Source organism: Aquarana catesbeiana, linkage group LG04, assembly GCF_042186555.1.
Source record: "Aquarana catesbeiana isolate 2022-GZ linkage group LG04, ASM4218655v1, whole genome shotgun sequence".
NCBI lineage: Eukaryota > Metazoa > Chordata > Amphibia > Anura > Ranidae > Aquarana > Aquarana catesbeiana.
Genome location: NC_133327.1, coordinates 478,617,940 through 478,638,084, shown reverse-complemented (window position 1 = coordinate 478,638,084; position 20,145 = coordinate 478,617,940). Strand labels below are relative to the sequence as shown.

The window sequence follows — 20,145 nt, the reverse complement described above, 5'->3', positions numbered from 1 at the left end:
AGGTCGGTAGTGGAACCACCCCCCAAAGCAACATATACCTTTTTCAGTGGCAAGGGATTTTATCCCTGCAGGAATTGTTACGCCTGCCGACATGCAAAAAAATTGCAGAAGAACTGAAGGAGTGGTTTATGTACTACAGTGTAGCTGTAATTTACAACATGTAGGCAGAGCAAAGAGAGCTCTCAAAGTGAGAATACAAGAACATGTTCAAAATATCTTAAATGAGTATCCGAAGCATAGTGTATCTAGGCATTTTGCCCTAGAGCACAATAAAGATCCTTCACAGCTACAATTCTGGGGTATTGAAAAATACAATAGAGACCATACCTCTACCTTTCAACCCTTTTTCTTCTTTCTCTTTCCTTTTCTCCACCTTATGATTAAAGCTCATTATCAGAATTTATTTGACCAATATACACTCTACTTGTAAACAATATGTATAGTAGGTATAAATCATTTAAATACCTACAAAAGTAACTAAGGAAATGATATATATCTTTAATTTAGGTTTACGTGAACCCAATGTTTAATATTTGAAATTTCATGATATTTACCTATATAAACCCTACTGTAAAACAATGAGCTTACTTTATAGATCCTTGTAAACTTACTTTATGTATCTTTATAACATTGTATACTCAAACTTCTTTTGACAAGGAAAAATACAATAGATCATGGAGAGGTAGCCATAATGTTAAGACAATAAGCCAAAAATGGATATACATTATGCAAACTTTGACCCCTGGAGGAATGAACGTAGAATTCAACCTCAACTGTTTTCTTAGTAATCATTAATGTTTGGGGCAAAATATCCATTTTTAATTTTTCTGAGGCCTTTCAATATTTTATACATTACATCTTCCAGATTACCAAACCATTTTCTTGCACCTTTTTGTTGTTCTCTAGTTTTATTTTACTTATTATTTTATTCATTTTTTATTCCTTTTTTTCTTTATTTTTATTTTATTTTCATTTTTATGTCTACTTTATTCCTATGTTTATTTTCACTTCCAGTACTTTATTTTACTTTCACTTTCCTTTATTACTATCTTTATCTTCATATATTTCACTCTCAGAATTGTATCCATCCCTGTTATTTTATATATGTATTATTCCTTTATAGATGCTTTTATATATTTAACTAACTATTTAAATGAGTGCCTTTTCCTCTGGTGCACGACTGAGGCAGACTGATATATTACAGAGTCTACCTGGCCATAATATATCTGTGGAGCGAAACAATAGCCCATGTATTATCCTTATATATTTTCATTTTTTATTTTTTCTATTTTGTCCGAATTTAATTGGGCTGATATATTTATCTTTCTCATTTATGACCAATCTGATGCCCGCTGATCATTTACATAATTACACAGCTTACGCCAGGTTCAATTTCCTTACACCATCATCATATCTTTGTAAAATAAAAACAACCACACTACGAGAAAATGGCCGCCATGCGGTGTGCATGGATAACCAACAAAATGGCCGCGATGTAAACAACGAGCAGTCTATAAGAAAATGGCCGCTTAAACACTTCCGGTTTCAGTACATAAAAACAATGCTTGTACGGCCAATCCGGTTCCCCAGATAAAGTCACGTGATGTGACGTAACGCATAGGGAGTGGCTGGAGTCAGACGCAGATCGGAAGTGACATAAGGAGGCTCCGAAAACGCCAGTTTTAAACTGTTCTTGCCCGTTTTGTATTTTTTACATGTAAGAGTCCACCTGTTTTCAATAAGACGCATCCTAATTTTTTTAACCCATACTACACTATTGGAGGCACTTTGTACTTTTTCTTTACCATTATTACTGTACTTAACCACTTAAGGACCGCCTCACGCCGATTTACGTCGGCAAGGCGGCACGGGCAGGCAGAATCACGTGCATATACGTGATCTGCCTCCCGCGGGTGGGGGGTCCGATCGGACCCCCCCAGTGCCCGAAGCGGTCCTCTTTTGTCCCCCGGCGATCGGAGGTGAGAGGGAGGCCATCCATTCATGGCCCCCCCTCGCGATCGCCGCCGGAAAATCAGAACATTCCTTTGCTGCTGTATGCTAAACAGCAGCAAAGGAAATTATGTCATCTCTCCTCGGCTCGGTATTTTCCATTCCGGCGCCGAGGAGAGAAGACATCAATGTGAGTGCACAAACACACACACACACACTCAGTAGAACATGCCAGGCATACATTACACCCCCGATCCCCCCCCCCAATCACCCCTCCCCCGCCTGTCACACTGACACCAAGCAGTTTTTTTTTTTCCTTTTTCTGATTACTGCAAGGTGTCAGTTTGTGACAGTTACTGTGGTAGGGCAGTTAGGGTTAGCCCCCTTTAGGTCGAGGGTACCCCCTAATAAAGTTTTAACCCCTTGATCACCCCCCGTCACCAGTGTCGCTAAGCGATCATTTTTCTGATCGCTGTATTAGTGTCGCTGGTGACGCTAGTTAGGGACGTAAATATTTAGGTTCGCCGTCAGCGTTTTATAGCGACAGGGACCCCCATATACTACCTAATAAATGTTTTAACCCCTTGATTGCCCCCCAGTTAACCCTTTCACCACTGATCACCGTATAAGTGTTACGGGTGACGCTGGTTAGTTCGTTTATTTTTTATAGTGTCAGGGCACCCGCCGTTTATTACCGAATAAAGGTTTAGCCCCCTGATCGCCCGGCGGTGATATGCGTTGCCCTAGGCAGCGTCAGATTAGCGCCAGTACCACTAACACCCACGCACGCAGCATACGCCTCCCTTAGTGGTATAGTATCTGTACGGATCTATATCTGATCCGATCAGATCTATACTAGCGTCCCCAGCAGTTTAGGGTTCTCAAAAACGCAGTGTTAGCGGGATCAGCCCAGATACCTGCTAGCACCTGTGTTTTGCCCCTCCGCCCGGCCCAGCCCACCCAAGTGCAGTATCGATCGATCACTGTCACTTACAAAACGCATAACTGCAGCGTTCGCGGAGTCAGGCCTGATCCCTGCGATCGCTAACAGTTTTTTTGGTAGCATTTTGGTGAACTGGCAAGCACCAGCAACAGGCAGCGTCAGGTTAGCCCCAGTACCGCTAACACCCACGCACGCACCGTACACCTCCCTTGGTGGTATAGTATCTGAACGGATCAATATTTGATGTGTTTTTCTCTGGCTCTCCTGTCTCAACAGGGAACCTGAGAATGCAGCCGGTGATTCAGCCAGCTGACCATAGAGCTGATCAGAGACCAGAGTGACTCCAAACATCTCTATGGCCTAAGAAACCGGAAGCTACGAGCATTTCATGACTTAGATTTCGCCGGATGTAAACAGCGCCATTGGGAAATTGGGAAAGCATTTTATCACACCGATCTTGGTGTGGTCAGAGGCTTTGAGGGCAGAGGAGAGATCTAGGGTCTAATAGACCCCAATTTTTTCAAAAAAGAGTACCTATCACTACCTATTGCTATCATGGGGGATACCGTATTTATCGGCGTATAACACGCACCCCAAGTTTAGGAGGGAATTTTAAGGAAAAAAACTTTTAGGAGGGAAGTTTAAGGAAAAAAAAACTTACATTTAAATGCCCATCAATGCAGCGTTATCGTGTCCATCTGCAGCCTTGTCAGTGCAGCCTTGCCCCTGTGTCCAGTGCAGCCTTGTCAGTGCAGCTTTGCCCCAGTGCAGCCTTGTCAGTGCAGCTTTGCCCCAGTGCAGCCTTGTCCCCAGTGCAGCCTTGTCCCCAGTGCCGCCGACATACACAAGTTTAGTGTGTATTTTTAAATATGGCGCCGCGGAGTTCGGAGGGACTCGGCGGCGCTCGTTCAGCTGAACGAGCGCCGCCAAGAACACAGTGACTGGGCGGAGCCGAGATACACATAGCCGAGGGTTCTTGGCTCTTCTCGGCGCCGTTCACAGTCAACCCTCGGCTATGTGTATCTCGGCTCCGCCCAGTCACTGTGTTCTCGGCGGTGCTCGTTCAGCTGAACGGGGAGACTCCACTGCCTGCCATTAATTTTAATTCAAGCGCTTTTTTTATCATGGAACATGTAAGTTTTCTACCACAATAAATTTTATTTCTTTTAAACGGTATTACACTATGTGGCCCCCTTTTTTACTTTCTATGAGCCACTACGAAATTTGGTCAAGCACGGAAGAAGTCTGATAGGAGCTTTGGACACAGCATCCGGATTCCGTATTGGTCTAGCGTGACATCTCACTATATTGCCCGGTGGCAACACAAGCTTTTCTGACTCAAGGGATATATATCTCTGTGAGTCCAACGGTTCCGGTAAGCCTCCATCAGTGTCTACCATCTCTTTTTATTCTATGTGACGTGGGGATATCATCACCCATTTTGGACTTCTACAGCTTCTATATAAATTAGACACTTATAGAGACTCTTTCCAGTACCATTTAGAATATATAGAGTTATGAATCAAATGGCCATATATATATTCTCTTTGTTGTTTTTCTGCCTACTGTCCCATTTGATTTAGCTATGGAATGTACAGACATCACCATTGGAATCTGAGCTTTTATTGGTTTTTAGATTTCCTTAGAGGTGAATATACATTCATCTGAAACCTCTATGGTAGTACTTGTTAGATCTATGGTGGTCATAGTTGGATATTATGCTTTTTGAGATTCTGTTCAATATTAGCGCTACACTATTTATATCCATATTCCTTTGAAAAAAAAAAATGAAACACCCACCATTTTAATCTGTAGGGCATTTGCTTTAAAGAAATATATAATGTTTGGGGGTTCAAAGTAATTTTCTTGCAAAAAAAAAATAATTTTTCATGTAAACAAAAAGTGTCAGAAAGGGCTTTGTCTTCAAGTGGTTAGAAGAGTGGGTGATGTGTGACATAAGCTGTCAGGAGAAGGAGAAGCAGCTAAATGTATTTTGGGGTGCAATTCCACATATGCCCATGGCCTGTGTGAGCAATATATCATTAAGTGACAACTTTGTGCAAAAAAAACAAAAAAAAAAACAATTTGTCACTTTCCCGCAACTTGTGTCAAAATATAAAATATTCCATGGACTCAACATGCCTCTCAGCAAATAGCTTGGGGTGTCTACTTTCCAAAATGGGGTCATTTGGGGGGGGGGGGGGGGGGGGGTTTGTGCCATCTGGGCATTTTATGGGCTTCAAAACTGTGATAGGTAGTGAGGAGTGAAATCAAAAATTTACGCCCTTAGAAATCCTGAAGCGGCGATTGGTTTTCAGGGCCCCCGTACGCGGCTAGGCCCCCAAAAAGTCCCACACATGTGGTATCCCCGTACTCAGGAGAAGCAGCTGAATGTATTTTGGGGTGCAATTCCACATATGCCCATGGCCTGTGTGAGCAATATATCATTTAGTGACAACTTTTTGTAATTTTTTTTTTTTTTTTTTGTCATTATTCAATTACTTGGGACAAAAAAAAATTAATATTCAATGGGCTCAACATGCCTCTCAGCAATTTCCTTGGGGTGTCTAATTTCCAAAATGGGGTCATTTGGGGGGGGGGGGGGGGTTGTACTGCCCTGCCATTTTAGCACCTCAAGAAATGACATAGGCAGTCATAAACTAAAAGCTGTGTAAATTCCAGAAAATGTACTATAGCTTGTAGACGCTATAACTTTTGCGCAAACCAATAAATATACGCTTATTGACTTTTTTTTACCAAAGACATGTGGCCGAATACATTTTGGCCTAAATGTATGCCTAAAATTGAGTTTATTGGATTTTTTTTATAACAAAAAGTAGAAAATATCATTTTTTTTTCAAAATTTTCGTTCTTTTTCCGTTTATAGCGCAAAAAATAAAAATCAAAAAGGACGCAAATTTAGTTTGGGTACAGCATTGCATGACCGCGCAATTAGCAGTTAAAGCGACGCAGTGCCAAATTGGAAAAAGTCCTCTGGTCCTTAGGCAGCATAATGGTCCGGGGCTGAAGTGGTTATGCACTGGAGTGCACTAGGACGGCTGAGTGGAGGCACTGACAGCTGTTGAAAGTACCCTTGGCCCCCTCTTAAATTAATGCGAGTTGGAAAAAGAACTAAAGGGAAGCGGTGGAGAGCTATACCTATTCAACCATGCGATCTAACACAGCATATGAAGTGAGAGTCCTGTGAGTCTGACTGTTCGAGAATATATTTATGAAGTTATATATGGACACTGATGAGCACTGATTCAGTTTTTCATTACCATATCATCTCTGTTTACCACTTCATGAACATTTATCCCTCTTATATTCACCATTTTCCGTTGAAGACGAGAAAAAATTCACCGACACTTTTTATGAACTATTTTTAACAAAGTAATTTAATGCATTTTTCGCACATGCGATTTTGTGCACATTTATTTCTTTAATATATTTTTTTGCACATATACTGGACATATGTTCTCACCTTATAATATAATTTTTGTCCCTTGTGGGAGTATATTTGACCTTTTACCACTGGTTTTACATTTGAGGTTTGCATTATTTCCATTGGTTGCACATTGCACTTTATGCATTTTTAGTTTCACCTAAGTCTGCGCAAGATCACTGTATTCATTTTACATTGTACTCCTACCCATTCACCCAAAAAAAAAAAAGTGTCAAAAATAAAAAACAGTACACAGGTTTTTGATAAAGTAATTAAGGCAGCTCCGACGCGGTCTTCATCCTTTATTTCTTCTCCCTCCGGCAAGGTCTTCATCCTCGATTTCTTCTCCTCCGTAAAGGTATTCATCCTCGATTTCTTCTCCCTCCGTCAAGGTATTCATCCTCGATTTCTTCTCACTCCGGCAATGTCTTCATCCTCGATTTCTTCTCCCTCCGGCAAGGTCTTCCTCCTTGATTTCTTCTCCCTCCGGCAAGGTCTTCATCCTCGATTTCTTCTCCCTCCGTCAAGGTATTCATCCTCGATTTCTTCTCCCTCCAGCAATGTCTTCATCCTTGATTTCTTCTCCCTCCGGCAATGTCTTCATCCTCCATTTCTTCTACCTCCGGCAATGTCTTTATCCTCGATTTCTTCTCCCTCCGGCAAGGTCTTCATCCTCGATTTCTTCTCCCTCCGACAATGTCTTCAGCCTCGATTTCTTCTCCCTCCGACAATGTCTTCAGCCTCGATTTCTTCTTCGCTGCCGGCTCTTGGTTCCTGCTGCCGGGGCTGCCTTAATAAATTACTTTATCAAAAACCTGTGTGCCATTTTTATTTTTGACACCTTTTTGGGGTGAATGGGTAGGGTTACAATGTAACCCATACTCCTTCACATAGAGTGGGGGGGCCTGGATCTGGGGGCCTCCCCTTGTTAAAAGGGGGCTTCCAGATTCCAATAAGCCCCCGGCCCGCAGACACCGACAACCACCTTCCAGGGTTGCCAGAAAAAGGCTCTTGTCCCCCATCAACATGGGGAGAAGGTGCTTTGGGTTGGGGAGTGTAAGGCCCCCCCTTCCCCAAAGCACCCACCCTATGTCGTCAACCCCCCTTTCCTGGCCTGCAAGCTCGGCTAAGGGTCTGGTATGGATTTTGGGGGGAACCCCATGTCACTTTTTTTGGCGTGGGGATTCTCCTTAAAATCCATACCAGACCCTTCTTTCTAGTATGGTTCCTGTGGGGGAACGGCACGCCGTTTTTTTTTTTTTTTCCATTTTGGAAGGATTCTCTTCAAGATCCGCAACCATTGATTTTGACATGTCAAAAAAAGAAAAAAAAAAAAAAAACACTTGACGAGGCTTAACGAGGCTGTATCCAGCGTTAAGCCATGTTTAGCAGCTTTTACCAGCATCAGACGTTTTTACAGCTCTAACGCCGGTCCTCAGAATGCGCTAGTGTTGGGTCTTTTTACAGCTTGAAAACCCCTATGCAACTTACAGCTCCTAAAAGCCTGTGTGTGCATGGACACCTAAAACATGGAGAGGCGCTTAAGCTGCAAACAAAAAAAAAAAAAAAAAAATATGTCCGACACTGCTAAAAGCAGCTGTAAAAATGCCCTGTGTGCATGAGGACTTAATCACAAGCTCCATAGCTACTGACCACTTTCACAAAGCCGACCGCGCGGTGCCCTGACAGCCCGCCCTCCTAGCGTGGTTCCCGGGCTGTCCAGTGCTTACCGACGCCTGGGAACATATCCACCGGTGGGAGGAGAGAGACTGCAGTAAGACCGAGGCAAATCCATGCCTCAAACTCACATGCAAACAATGAAAGCATAAGTGATGTCACTTCTGGTTTCATATGTACACTTTCCTGGCCAGTACAGTCAAGACACACATCTAACCAAGCCGATCTGTGCTTGGTTAGATGGTGTGAAGGGGAGACTTTTTGGTCTATTAGAACCCTAATGTCTCCAAAAAGAGTACCTGTCACCTGCCCAATGCTATCACTTAAAATAAATTAAAAAAGTAGAATAAAAAAAAAAAAAAAAATTGCCAAATCCCCTGTTGTGCCACACACATGCACAAATGTGAACGCAGCCCAGGGTGCGTACATGTATGTAAACCACGGTCGCACCACATATGTGACATATCGCTCTGAACATCAGAGTGAGAACAATAATTCTAGCACAAGAGCTCCTAGTTAACTCTAAATAGAGGAGCTGTAAAGCTTCACCTATGGTGATTTTTGGGCACCATGGTTTTTGGCGATATCGCAGGCGTATGCACGCAATTTTAAAATATGGAATATTAGGCATCTGTTTACTTGATGCAACCTCATCTTTTGTATTTTAACCAAAAATAGGTTGGTTTTGCACTAAAATGTATTTAATTATATTTTTTCCAGAATATTTGTTTATAACAGTTGTGCAAATATCAAATGAAACAAAACTTTGCAACTATCACCTTTTTGTTCTACAGGGCCTCTGTTTTCAGAAATATATAATGTTCTGGGGGTTTATGTGATTTTATTGCCAAAAATTTTGATTTTTACATGTATGCGACAAAGAAAAAAAAATTGCTTTGGAGCTGAACTGGTTAAAGCAGAATTAAACCCATCAATTTAACGGTTTCCCAAAACAGTTAGTTTAGGGGCTTATGCACAAGGGGGTTAAAAAAAAAAGAAGCTGCCTTTACATGCATTTGACTTTTTTCTCCCCTGCCTGTAAATGCACCTTTATGTTAGCCTACGTGTCCATTCACACATAGGTGTATAGGCGTATTAAAAGAGTATTTACAGGTAGAAGAAAATACATCACCAGCGTGTTCAGGAGAGGAGCTTTTGGGCAAAACGCTAGATGTGTTTGTTTAGGGCTTGAGTGTTCATTCCAATAGCCAGAAAAAAATTAATATTCTGGCCAATGGAATCTATTAAATGCCCAAACGTTTGACAGCCTAAACGTGTGCGCAAAATGTGGCATTAGGCTTTTTTTGGACAGCTTTTCTCCTGCCAGAAGAAATTACATTCAGGGGAGCTGACTAAATGCTCGATGCGCATGAGGCCTAACAAGGTTACAGCAATGTAAGTTTGTAAATTCTTATAGTTACAGTGAGTGGTCAGATAAAATAAACAGAAACTAGATGGTCACACTCATATTGGGCAATGTGCCTTCCACCTTCCCCAAGAAAGATCAACCATGAGCTTTCTGTGAGTGCTTACAGACATTAAATATGTCCAGCCTTGGCAGAGAAGTCAATGAACTTTATTCCAAACAGAAAAAATAAATAAATCTTTAGACCTAAACATGTTTTATAAAGAAAAACAGTTACCTACCAAACGTGGCAGAAAATGTGCTTGAACATAATCATACATCGCGCTAGAGTATCATTTGCTACTACAATCTGTAATGCAAAGTAAACCACACAAATAGGTATACAAGTCCCATAAAGTGCTCGTGCTTAAAGGAGTTGTAAAGGCAGGTTTTTTTTTCTCTTAATGCATTCTATGCATTAAGAGAAAAAAAAAAACTGTGTGCAGCAGCCTCCCCAGCACCCCCCCCAATTACTTACCTGAGCCCCATCTCTCTCCAGCAATGTCCACGAGTGTCTTAGCCGTCCAGGACCCTTCTCCTGATTGGCTGAGACACAGCAGCGTTGCCATTGGCTCCCTCGGCTGTCAAAGTCAGTTAACCAATCAGAAGAGCGAGGGGACGGAACCGGGCCAGGGCTCCGTGTCGGAAGGGACACAGGGAGTTGTGACTCGGCTCGGGTGCCCCCATAGCAAACTGCTTGCTGTGGGGGCACTCAACAAGAGGGAGGGGCCAGTAACAGTAATGAAGGAACCGAGAAGAGGAGGATCCGGGCTGCTCTGTGTAAAACCAAATACACAGAGGTGGTATGACATGTTTGTTATTTTTTTATTTTTTTTTTTTACCACTTCACGCTAGTTTATATACGTCGGCAGAAAGGCATGTACAGGCAGAATCACGTACCTGTACGTTGCCTTTAAGAAGCGGCTTCGTGAGCGCGATCGCGGGTCCCACGGAATTGATGTCTGCGGGGATATCTGCGATTGTCTCACGGAGATGACACTGCCACTGATCACCGCTCCCTGTAATCGGGAGCGGTGATCAGTGTTGTGTTACACACAGCCCCTTCCCCCCACAGTTAGAATCACTCCCTGGGACACACTTAACCCCTACAGCACCACCCAGTGGTTACCCCCTTCACTGCCAGTCACATTTACACAGTAATCAGTGCATTTTTAATTACACTGATCGCTGTATAAATGTAAATGGTCCCAAAATCGCACCAAAAGTGTCTGATCTGTCCGCCATAATGTCACAGTCACGATAAAAAGCGCTGATCGCCGCCATTACTAATAAAAAAAAAAAAATATTAATAAAAATGCCATAAAACTATCCCCTATTTTGTAAACGCTATAACTTTTGCGCAAACCAATCAATAAACACTTATTGCGATTTTTTTTTAACCAAAAATATGTAGAATACGTATCGGCTTAAACTGAGGGAAAAAAATGTTTTATATATTTTTTGTAGATATTATAGCAATATTTTTTCAAAAATGTCACTATTTTTTTTGTTTATAGCGCAAAAAATAAAAGCCGCAGAGGTGATCAAATACTACCAAAAGAAAGCTCTATTTATGGGAAAAAAAGGACGTCAATTTTGTTTGGGAGCCACGTCGCACGACCGCGCAATTGTCACTTAAAGCGACGCAGTGCCGAATCGCAAAAAGTGCTCTGGTCTTTGGCCAGCCAAATGGTCCGGGGCTTAAGTGGTTAAACGAGACTTTACAAAATCACTTTAATCACTTCAGCCCTGGAAGATTTTCCCCCTTAATGACCAGGCCATATTTTGCGATACGGCACAAGGCTTTAACTGACAATTGCGTGGTCGTGAGACGCTGTACCCAAATAAAATTGATGTCCTTTCCCCCCCCCCCCCCATAAAGCTTTCTTTTGGTGGTATTGGATCACCTCTGCGGTTTTTATTTTTTGCGCTATAAACAAAATAAGATTGACAATTTTGAAAGAAAACAAAAAACAAATATTTTTAACTTTTTGCTATAATAAATATCCCAAAAAATTAATTTTAAAAAACAAAATTTCTTCATCGGTTTAGGCTGATATGTATGCTACATATTAATAAAAAAAAGGCGCGTATATTGATTGGTTTGCGCAAAAGTTATAGCATCTACAAAATAGGGAATAGATTTATGGCATTTTTTTTTTTTTTTACTAGTAATGGCAACGATCATCAATTTTTAGTGGGACTGAGACATATTGGACACCTTTTTGGGACCACTGACATTTATACAGCGATCAGAGCTAAAAATAGCCACCGATTACTGGATAAATGTCACTGGCAGGGAAGGGGTAACACTAGGGGCCCATCAAGGGGTTAACTGTGTTCTCTCATGAGGGTTTCTAACTGTGGGGGGATGGGACTGACTGGAGGAGACATATCGCTTTTCCTAATTACTAGGAACAGCAGATCTGTTTCTCCTCTCCTGTCAGAATGGGGATGTGTGTGTTTACATACACAGATCTCCGCTCTGGCTCTCGTGCCTGTGATCGCGGGTGGCCGGCAGACATCGCGTCTCCGGCCACGTCCAGCGGGGGTGCGCGCCTGCTATGGCTCCTAAAGGAGCCAACGTACAGGTACATCGATTTGCAGGAAGGAGCCAACTTGCCAACGTAAATGTCAGCTCACTCGAGCTGGTTGGCAAGTGGTTAAATCTTCAAAATAGATAGGTGCTCCATTAGTGCTCAGTTCAAGTGCCCCACTCACCCCGGATATAGACCAACTATCTCTAGTATTGTTACTTTCGCCTGTGGGGAATCCACCCCTGGGTGATGTTCTAGATGGGGACTCTCTCAAAGGGTCAATCACAAGGCCTCCTATTGCTATTGGGATTTCTTGTATTGGTAGGGGAACCAACCCTGTATAGGATCCTCTAAAGGCAAAAAAAAGACACCTCACTGGATGGGTCCTCAGATGGTATTATGCAGAAAAAAAAAAAAACACAATGGGAAATTCCACACAGCGTAAAAATGTAGATTAAAATAGACAAGAAAAAGGTGAAACAACACTCACATTTTATGATGCCTAAAGCCTGGCATCCAGCGTGTAGAGCATGGTTTTTGTGTAATTCGCTCGGACCAGCCTGTAATATATGCTGCAATCTACAGCTCAGCTAGATTCTGGGCGTCTCGTGGGCGGAAGTAATGTCGCAGTGACGCGATCAAGCTTTGCCGCGTTTCAGCGAATCAGAAAGGGCTGTCATCAGGAAGCTCCTTTCTGGGACTTGTAATTCTGCAACAGCTGGAGGGCCACAGGTTGAGCAGGCCTGATCTAGAACATACTAGAGATAGTTGGTCTACATCCGGGGTGAGTCCACATCCACGTGGGGCACTTGAACTGAGCACTAGTGGAGCACCTGTCTATTTTGACGATTTAAGCATGAGCACTTTATGGGATTTGTATACCCATTTGTGTGGTTTACATTGCATTACAGATTGTAGTAGCAAATGATACTCTAGCGCGATGTAGGATTATGTTCACTATTGAGTTTTGCAGTTATGCTTACGTTAGCATTGCAGGTGGTGAGAATTTTCTAGCATTTTTAATTTACACAATTTTTGTTGATCATCTCATGAGATCTGTGGCGCTAAAGTAGAATCTTTTTATACTTTGTTAGAAAATGTGCTTACTTGAACGTTTAATGGGATACTGCATATAGCAAAAAGCAATAGTGGTGAAACATATTTAACTCATCCAAATTTAGTAAAACTGAAATCTGAATGGTCACTAAGCGTCTTCACACTTGACTCTATTGCCACTTCTTAAACTTATCAAAAAAAGCTTGCAAGCCTTTGTTAAAGTGCCATGCGAGTAAGGCCCCATTCACACCTAGCGTAAGGTGAACACTTGTTTTTGCATGATTTTTTTGCATGTTTTTCTGTAAGTTTCCATGTGTCACGCATAGGGCAGCTCATTCACTTGAATGCCCTATGCATGACAGAAGTTCCAAAACCTTTTCAGGTGTAGAGTGTCACATCATTTGTAATGCACAAAAACAGGACTGATGGGGTGCCATTAGGAATTAATGGCCTTGCAAGTATGACAAGCATTTTTCACACACTTCTAGAATGCACAGGTGTGCATGGGACCTAAAACAGAAAGACTGTTCAATTAAATCTTTAAGATAAAAAAATCTAGTTACCTTTTCTTTGATTTGCCAAGAAGTTCCTTGTGGATGTAGTCTCTTTTCCCATAACAGAACAACAATTCCACGAGCCTGCAGCAAACTTGCACAAACATCTCTCATGAGTCTAGAAACTCTTGAAAGTTGGCACAAAGTAAAACTATCAAGAAATCCTGCAATGTGCTGCAGAACCTCATATGGCAAACTACTAAAATGATCCACAGATAGGCTTTGGGGAGAGTTCTTTATAGACCGGATTTTGCTGGGTATGTGAGGCTGAACCCCAAAAGACTTCAAGTGTCGATCATGAATGATTTTTGATCCTTGGGTCAATGGGCAAAATCTACGTTGAGAAAAAGTACATCCATAATATGCCAACGGACATCTTTGTTCCATCCATCCATTTAAACCAGCGTGAATATCAGCATGCACATTCTTAAAGTGAGCAGAAAATTCATCTCTTCTAAATAGCTGTCCACATACAAATGTAAACATAGACCTTTGTTTGACTTGGTATCCTGCAACATATTCTAGAACCAAGTCTAGGCCAAGTGTCTGGAAAGGACTAGGATTGGAAAGCTGAGGATTAGCATGATCACAAGCACAAGCTGATGCAATGTCCCCAACCATTGTATTTGTTGCTAATATTGCAGATGGAAATGAAAAGGTTTGGGTTCCGCAGTCAATATGATTGGCATCTACATATCGTCTTTCAGAAATCCCTCTACCTCCAGGTGACTCTCCTAAACAGAACAGAAAAGCAGCTGTGACTAAATCAATGCGATTGAGTCCCATGGGATCCTCTTGTACTTCCAAATCAGATGTGTCTACTGCCTTGCTTTCAGTCCTAACTTTAAACCAATATGAATTACCGAGAAATGGGCTTCTTCCAAAGACAGCAACATTTCGGAACCACTGTTCACCATTTTTATCCATTTGCTCCTCAGAACCATTTTTGATACACGAAGCCGAGAGCTCAACACCAAGAAAAGAACTATTAGGGTTTACATGGGTTTTACGGCCATCTAAGGGAATATCAGCATTTTGTCTTGTTACTACAGAAAACATATCCTTTCCATCATTTTGGAAACCATTACAGATTACAGGTGATTGCTTTATATTAACATCTTCACATTCAGCTAAATCACTACCGTTTCTTCTTGGATAGAAATCATTGGAACCGTTTTGATGCAAATGATTAAAGGGACTGCACATCACTTCATTAGAAGCCCCAATGCCTTCTTCCTCTACAAATCCCTGATCTTTAAAGATATCACATCTACCATTTTGCTCAGAATTCTGAAATTTTTTGTTCATATCAGAACTGGCATCTCTTAACCTACCATTAAGCATAGCAATGTCTCTTGTAGCATTATTTAACATGTCTAGAGCAGCAGCTAAACTCCTTGTTGTCTCAAGTGTTGCTTGATAAAATGCACTATAAGGATCTTCATCATCTTTTGTAGGCATTCTATTATCATTTTCTGCTTTACCATGTATCGGTTCATGAGGTTCAACCTTTTCAGTTGTTTTGGACATCATTGTTGCCATTTTAAGAGATTCCAAAAGCATTCTTTGATCTTGCAAAGCTAAAGCCAGATCTAGCTGTTCTACTGTATCAACATCTGTGCTGAGGTTTTCATAAGATGTTCTATCTGCATAGCTTACTGGCCATCTATTCCACTCCATTGTACAACATACTACATTTGCAGGGCAGTACTGTAAGTGGTCAGCTAACTTGTTACGAGTCATTACAAAAGGACAACCAAATCCTTGGTTTAAACAAGGCACTCTTTCTAGGGGGCACAATATTTGATGCTCATCAGCTTTGCAGGAGTGAAAGACTGCCCCGCAAACATGCAGGCAGTTGACTAAATCACACGATACTCCAGCCTCTAGCTTCATCATACAGCGGCGGCTGACACAGCTTGCACAGTGTAAATGTTGATTTTCTTCATTCATGATTAGGCAAAAATCTGAGGAAAAAAAAAAAAAAAGTTTTTTTTCTCTTATTATTAACATTATTCTAAATACAAGTTAACAAGTCTATTCTTGTTACCAGAATTTATACTACATACAGTATCTATCCAAAGAAATTGGATTTGCCCCAAGTTGGATTCATTAACCACTTGCCGACCGCCGCACACCAATGCACGTCCAAAGTTTGCCAGCAGATATCGTCGTTATGGCAGCAGCTAGCTGCCATAACCCCGGTATCCCTGTTTTCATGCAGCGGTCGGCTTTCAGATATAAGTGGTCTCTGTGGCGGATTCGCCGCAAGATCACTTTTAAATCGGTGGCGGGAGAGGGGCCCCCCTCCCGCCGCGATCCGGTGCCCTCCGCTGCTTACTGGAGCCGTCGGAGGCGATCGTGTCCTTCTCAGTGCTGTGGTTGGAGACGAGTGAGGCTAAGATGGTGCCCACTCGTCTCCATGACACTGCTGGGCGGAAGCAACGTTAAAACATCATTTCCGCCCATACGTCTTAAAGGCACATTTTTTTCAATGTCATTTTTTTAAATGACTTTTTTCTTTTATTGCATTTTAGTGTAAATATGAGATCTGAGTTTTTTTGACCCCAGATCTCATATTTAAGAGGTCCTGTCATGCTTTTTTCTATTACAAGGGATGTTTACATTCCTTGTAATAGGAGTAAAAGTGACACCATTTTTTTTTTAAACAGTGTAAAAATAAATAAAATAATGTAAAATAAATAAAAATTAAAAAAAAAAAAACCCCTGTCCCGATGAGCTCGCGCGCATACGTGAGTAGCGCCCGCATATGAAAACAGTGGTCAAACCACACATGTGAGGTATCGCCGCAATCGTTAAAGCGAGAGCAATAATTCTAGCCCTAGACCTCCTCTGTAACGCAAAACATGCAACCTGTAGAATTTTTTCAACGTCGCCTATGGTGATTTTTGACGCCATTCCACGAGTGGGCGCAATTTTGAAGCGTGACATGTTGGGTATCAATTTACTCGGCGTAACATTATCTTTCACAATATAAAGAAAAAAATTGGGCTAACTTTACTGTTGTCTTATTTTTTTTTATTCAAAAAAGTGAATTTTTTCCAAAAAAAGTGCGCTTGTAAGACCGCCGCGCAAATACGGTGTAAAAAAAAGTATTGCAATGACCGCTATTTTATTCTCTAGGGTGATGGACAAAAAACAATATATAATGTTTGGGGGTTATAAGTAATTTTCTAGCAAAAAAAACTGTTTTAAACATGTAAACACCTAAATTCCAAAACGAGGCTGGTCCTTAACCACTTAAGGACCATCTCTATGATCGATCGGAGGCCGGACGTCACGCCCAGCCTCTGCATTCAAACAAAACGGTGCCCCCTCGGCTGGGAAGCGGAGATTGTTCATTTTTGTATTTCGGGCTTCCCAGCCTAGAGGTGAGATGTTGACCCCATATCTCACTGTAAAAAGGACCTGTCATGCTTATTCCTATTACAAGGGATGTTTACATTCGTTATAATAGGAATAAAAGCGATCAAGTAAAAAAAAAAAAAAAAAAAAAAAAGTGTTAAAACTAGAAAAATTCTAAAAAAAAAATAAAAAAAAAGTGCCCCTGCCCCCGAGTGCTCGCACGCACAAGCGCATACGTCCACCGCGCCCACATGTTTGGCACCGTTCCACGATCTTGTGCAATTTTGAAGCGTGACATGTTAGGTATCTATTTACTCGGCGTAACATCTTTCACATTATGCTAAAAAATTGGGCTAATTTTACTGTTATCCCCCCCCCCCCCCAAAAAAAACGTTTAAAAATTGCTGCACAAAAACCGTGCAAGATAAAAAGTTGCAACGACCGCCATCTTATTCTCTAGGGCACAGGTGTCAAAACACAAGGCCCGCGGGCCAAATTCGGCCCTCCAGGCCATTTCCTGTGGCCCTCTCACCTCTCCTGCAGCTGCAGGAGAGCTCCAGCCCTCCTCTGGTCCACCTCCAGACCCCTACTTTCTGCTTTCAAGCAATGCATCCAGCTTCTTCCCAGCAGCAGCAGCATAAGGAAAGGGGGTACACTGTGATGTTAGGGAGAGTAGGGGACTCAACTTCTGATGGTGGGGTGGCTCTTGACATCTAATGTAAGGGGAGGGGATGCGCTGGACATCTAATCTTACAGATACAACCGGCCCTTTTGAGGACTATCATAATGCTGATGCGGCCCACAATGAAATTGAGTTTGACACCCCTGCTCTAGGGTGTCTGCTAAAAAACACATATATAATGTTTGGGAGTTCTATGTAATTTTCTAGCAAAAAAAAAAAAAATTATGATTTTTACATGTAGGAGAGAAATGTCAAAATTGGCCTGGGTGGCAAATGGTTAAACGGGCTGCTCTATGCATGTCACAAAAAAAAACCAAGCCACAAAACGTTCACTCCCACTATGCTAAATGTGAATGGGGCCTGAAAGTGAAATTGGTGCGTTTACACAAGAACAATGAGGCTCCATTCACATCTGTGCGTTTCCTTGCATTTCAGGGCGATTGCTTTGAGTAGGGCAGCCCATTCAGTTGGATGGGCTGCCCTATGTGCGATGAGTGAAAATGCTCCAAACCCACCCCCCACACTAAAAAAAATTTTAAAAATGTGGGAATGCGATAAGAAAAGTAAGGTACGTGTCTGTAGATTTTAAAGAAAAAAGAAAGAAGAAAGAAGAAAGAAGGAAGGAGGAAGGAGAACTTATATGGAATATTACCCCACATCTTATGTTTAAAAAAAAAAAAACACCATATGGGGACCCTGCTGGAAGATTGACCCATACAAAGAAATATGAAAACATTTCTGGAAAATAAAAAAACGCACAGGTGTTGCATGATAACCCTGGTTCCTGAATGAATGTTTATTTGATTTAGTAGATTGGGGCTACATGCAGTTAGAACCTAAAGAAAAACTCTAACATTCTTAAAAGGATAATTATATTGTACAATGAGGGCATGGTCTGGACATGGCTGCAGGTGGACGCATGTAGCCTGAACTCTTGGCCTATACCCACCTATCCCGGCTTACAAAGCTCTAATATCTGCAGCATGTCCTCGGTCAAGAAACGCAAGAGAATGGTGGAAACCAGGCAGCTAAGAACAGCAAGGCGGGTGGCATTATCGGCCATTTCTTCCCAAGTTCCCAGGCAGACTCCCCGGATTCCAAGATGGCAGAGCCACACGGCTCTCCACCTGGGGTCTTAGGCCCACATACTCACCAGCAGCTTCCTCAGCTTCAGATGCATACTCGGACGTTCCACCAGATCTCCGTTTGGCCTCTCAAAGCCCATCAGTGCATCTTTACACCCTCCAGATGGACACTGAACTCCGGGCCCTCCTTCAGACCAAAATCGGATATAGAAACACTCATTGGCCGCCTGGAGGAAAAACAACACAAGGAAATACAGGGGGTCAGAAAAGACGTCCAGTCCCTCTCCACCAGACTGACAATGGGGGAGTTCTCTATGGCGACCCTAAGCCAGCGAGTACCAGCACTGGTATCCCTACAGGAAGCCCACGTGGATGCCGCAGTGGCCTTACAGCTCCATATTGAAGATATGGAAGACAGGAGCAGGGGAAATAACTTGCAGCTCCGGGGCCTGAGGACCTTGTGGAATTAGCAGCTACAATCTTCCTGAAATTAGCCCTCCCTGAGTGGAGTTTGACAGGACCCACAGAGTCCTGGTCCCCACTCTAAAGATCCCACCAGACCGAGAAGCATGATCTGCAGGCTTCACCGGTACAAGGAAGGAATGGGAATTCAGGGAACTAGATTTTGATGGGGCCCCTGTCAAGATACTCTCTGACCACCTTTCAAGGGCCACCCTACAACGCCGGCCATGTTTCGCTCGGCCCTGGATATCGCCCGTCAGTCGAATATCACATACAGATGGGGGTTCCCCCTCTCGGCCACCTTCTGCAAGGACCAGCGCTCCTTCACCCTACGCACACCTGGGGATTTGCCCACTCTCTTTATATTTATGGAAGCAGCCCCCGTCCAGGTCCAGAACTGGCTGATGTTTCTCCCCTGGCTGGCGGGACGTGCGGGTGCATCTTGGCGGACCTCCCAACCTTAGCTGCAGAGGACACGGAGACAATTCCGGGCGCCCTGACCAGAAGGTTCACTTGTGTCCTGATCCGCGCCGGCTGCAATCCAGAGTTGATCTCCCTCAGGCCAGATATTTTTTACCCGTTTTACAGCGGTTAATTCCGCCATGATCTTGAATGTACTCCCACAGTTTTGCAGATGAGGCCCTGGTCCAGCTATGAACAATATGTGGCTGAAAGCGTTACACCGCTCCTTCATTGTATGCCCTGGGCAGGTTAACTGTTCCCGCTTATTGACACATATGCCCGCTGTGCCAGACTGCATAACTACTTGACCATTGATTCATTAACCATCCGTCCCTTGCAGGGTTAACCAAGATTCTGCACCCTTTTGGAGGTTTAAGTGCCTTAATATTTGAGTTCCACACTTTTGCTATGCAGCAATAGAGATTACTAAGTCACAATATGGAACTAACCCCATGTTTAATTATGTGCTGGGCAATGGGCAAAGTTAAAGTTGATGGCACCGCATAACATGTTATGGGGGA

General features: G+C 42.6%; 1 protein-coding gene across 6 annotated transcripts in view; it reads right to left on the bottom strand.

Moving 5' to 3' along the window:
• Window positions 1-20,145, bottom strand: part of FBXO30 (F-box protein 30) — a 280,476-nt gene that overhangs the window by 150,124 nt on the left and 110,207 nt on the right. For 5 of the 6 annotated variants that reach the window (XM_073627623.1, XM_073627622.1, XM_073627624.1 and 2 more), the window contains one exon: window positions 13,577-15,534. In XM_073627623.1, coding sequence (XP_073483724.1) covers window positions 13,577-15,520 — 1,944 coding nt within the window. In that variant the 5' untranslated portion in view covers window positions 15,521-15,534. Of the gene's footprint in view, window positions 1-13,576; window positions 15,535-18,768; window positions 18,928-20,145 lie in introns of all 6 variants that reach the window. The other variant, XM_073627625.1, reaches the window with a different exon arrangement.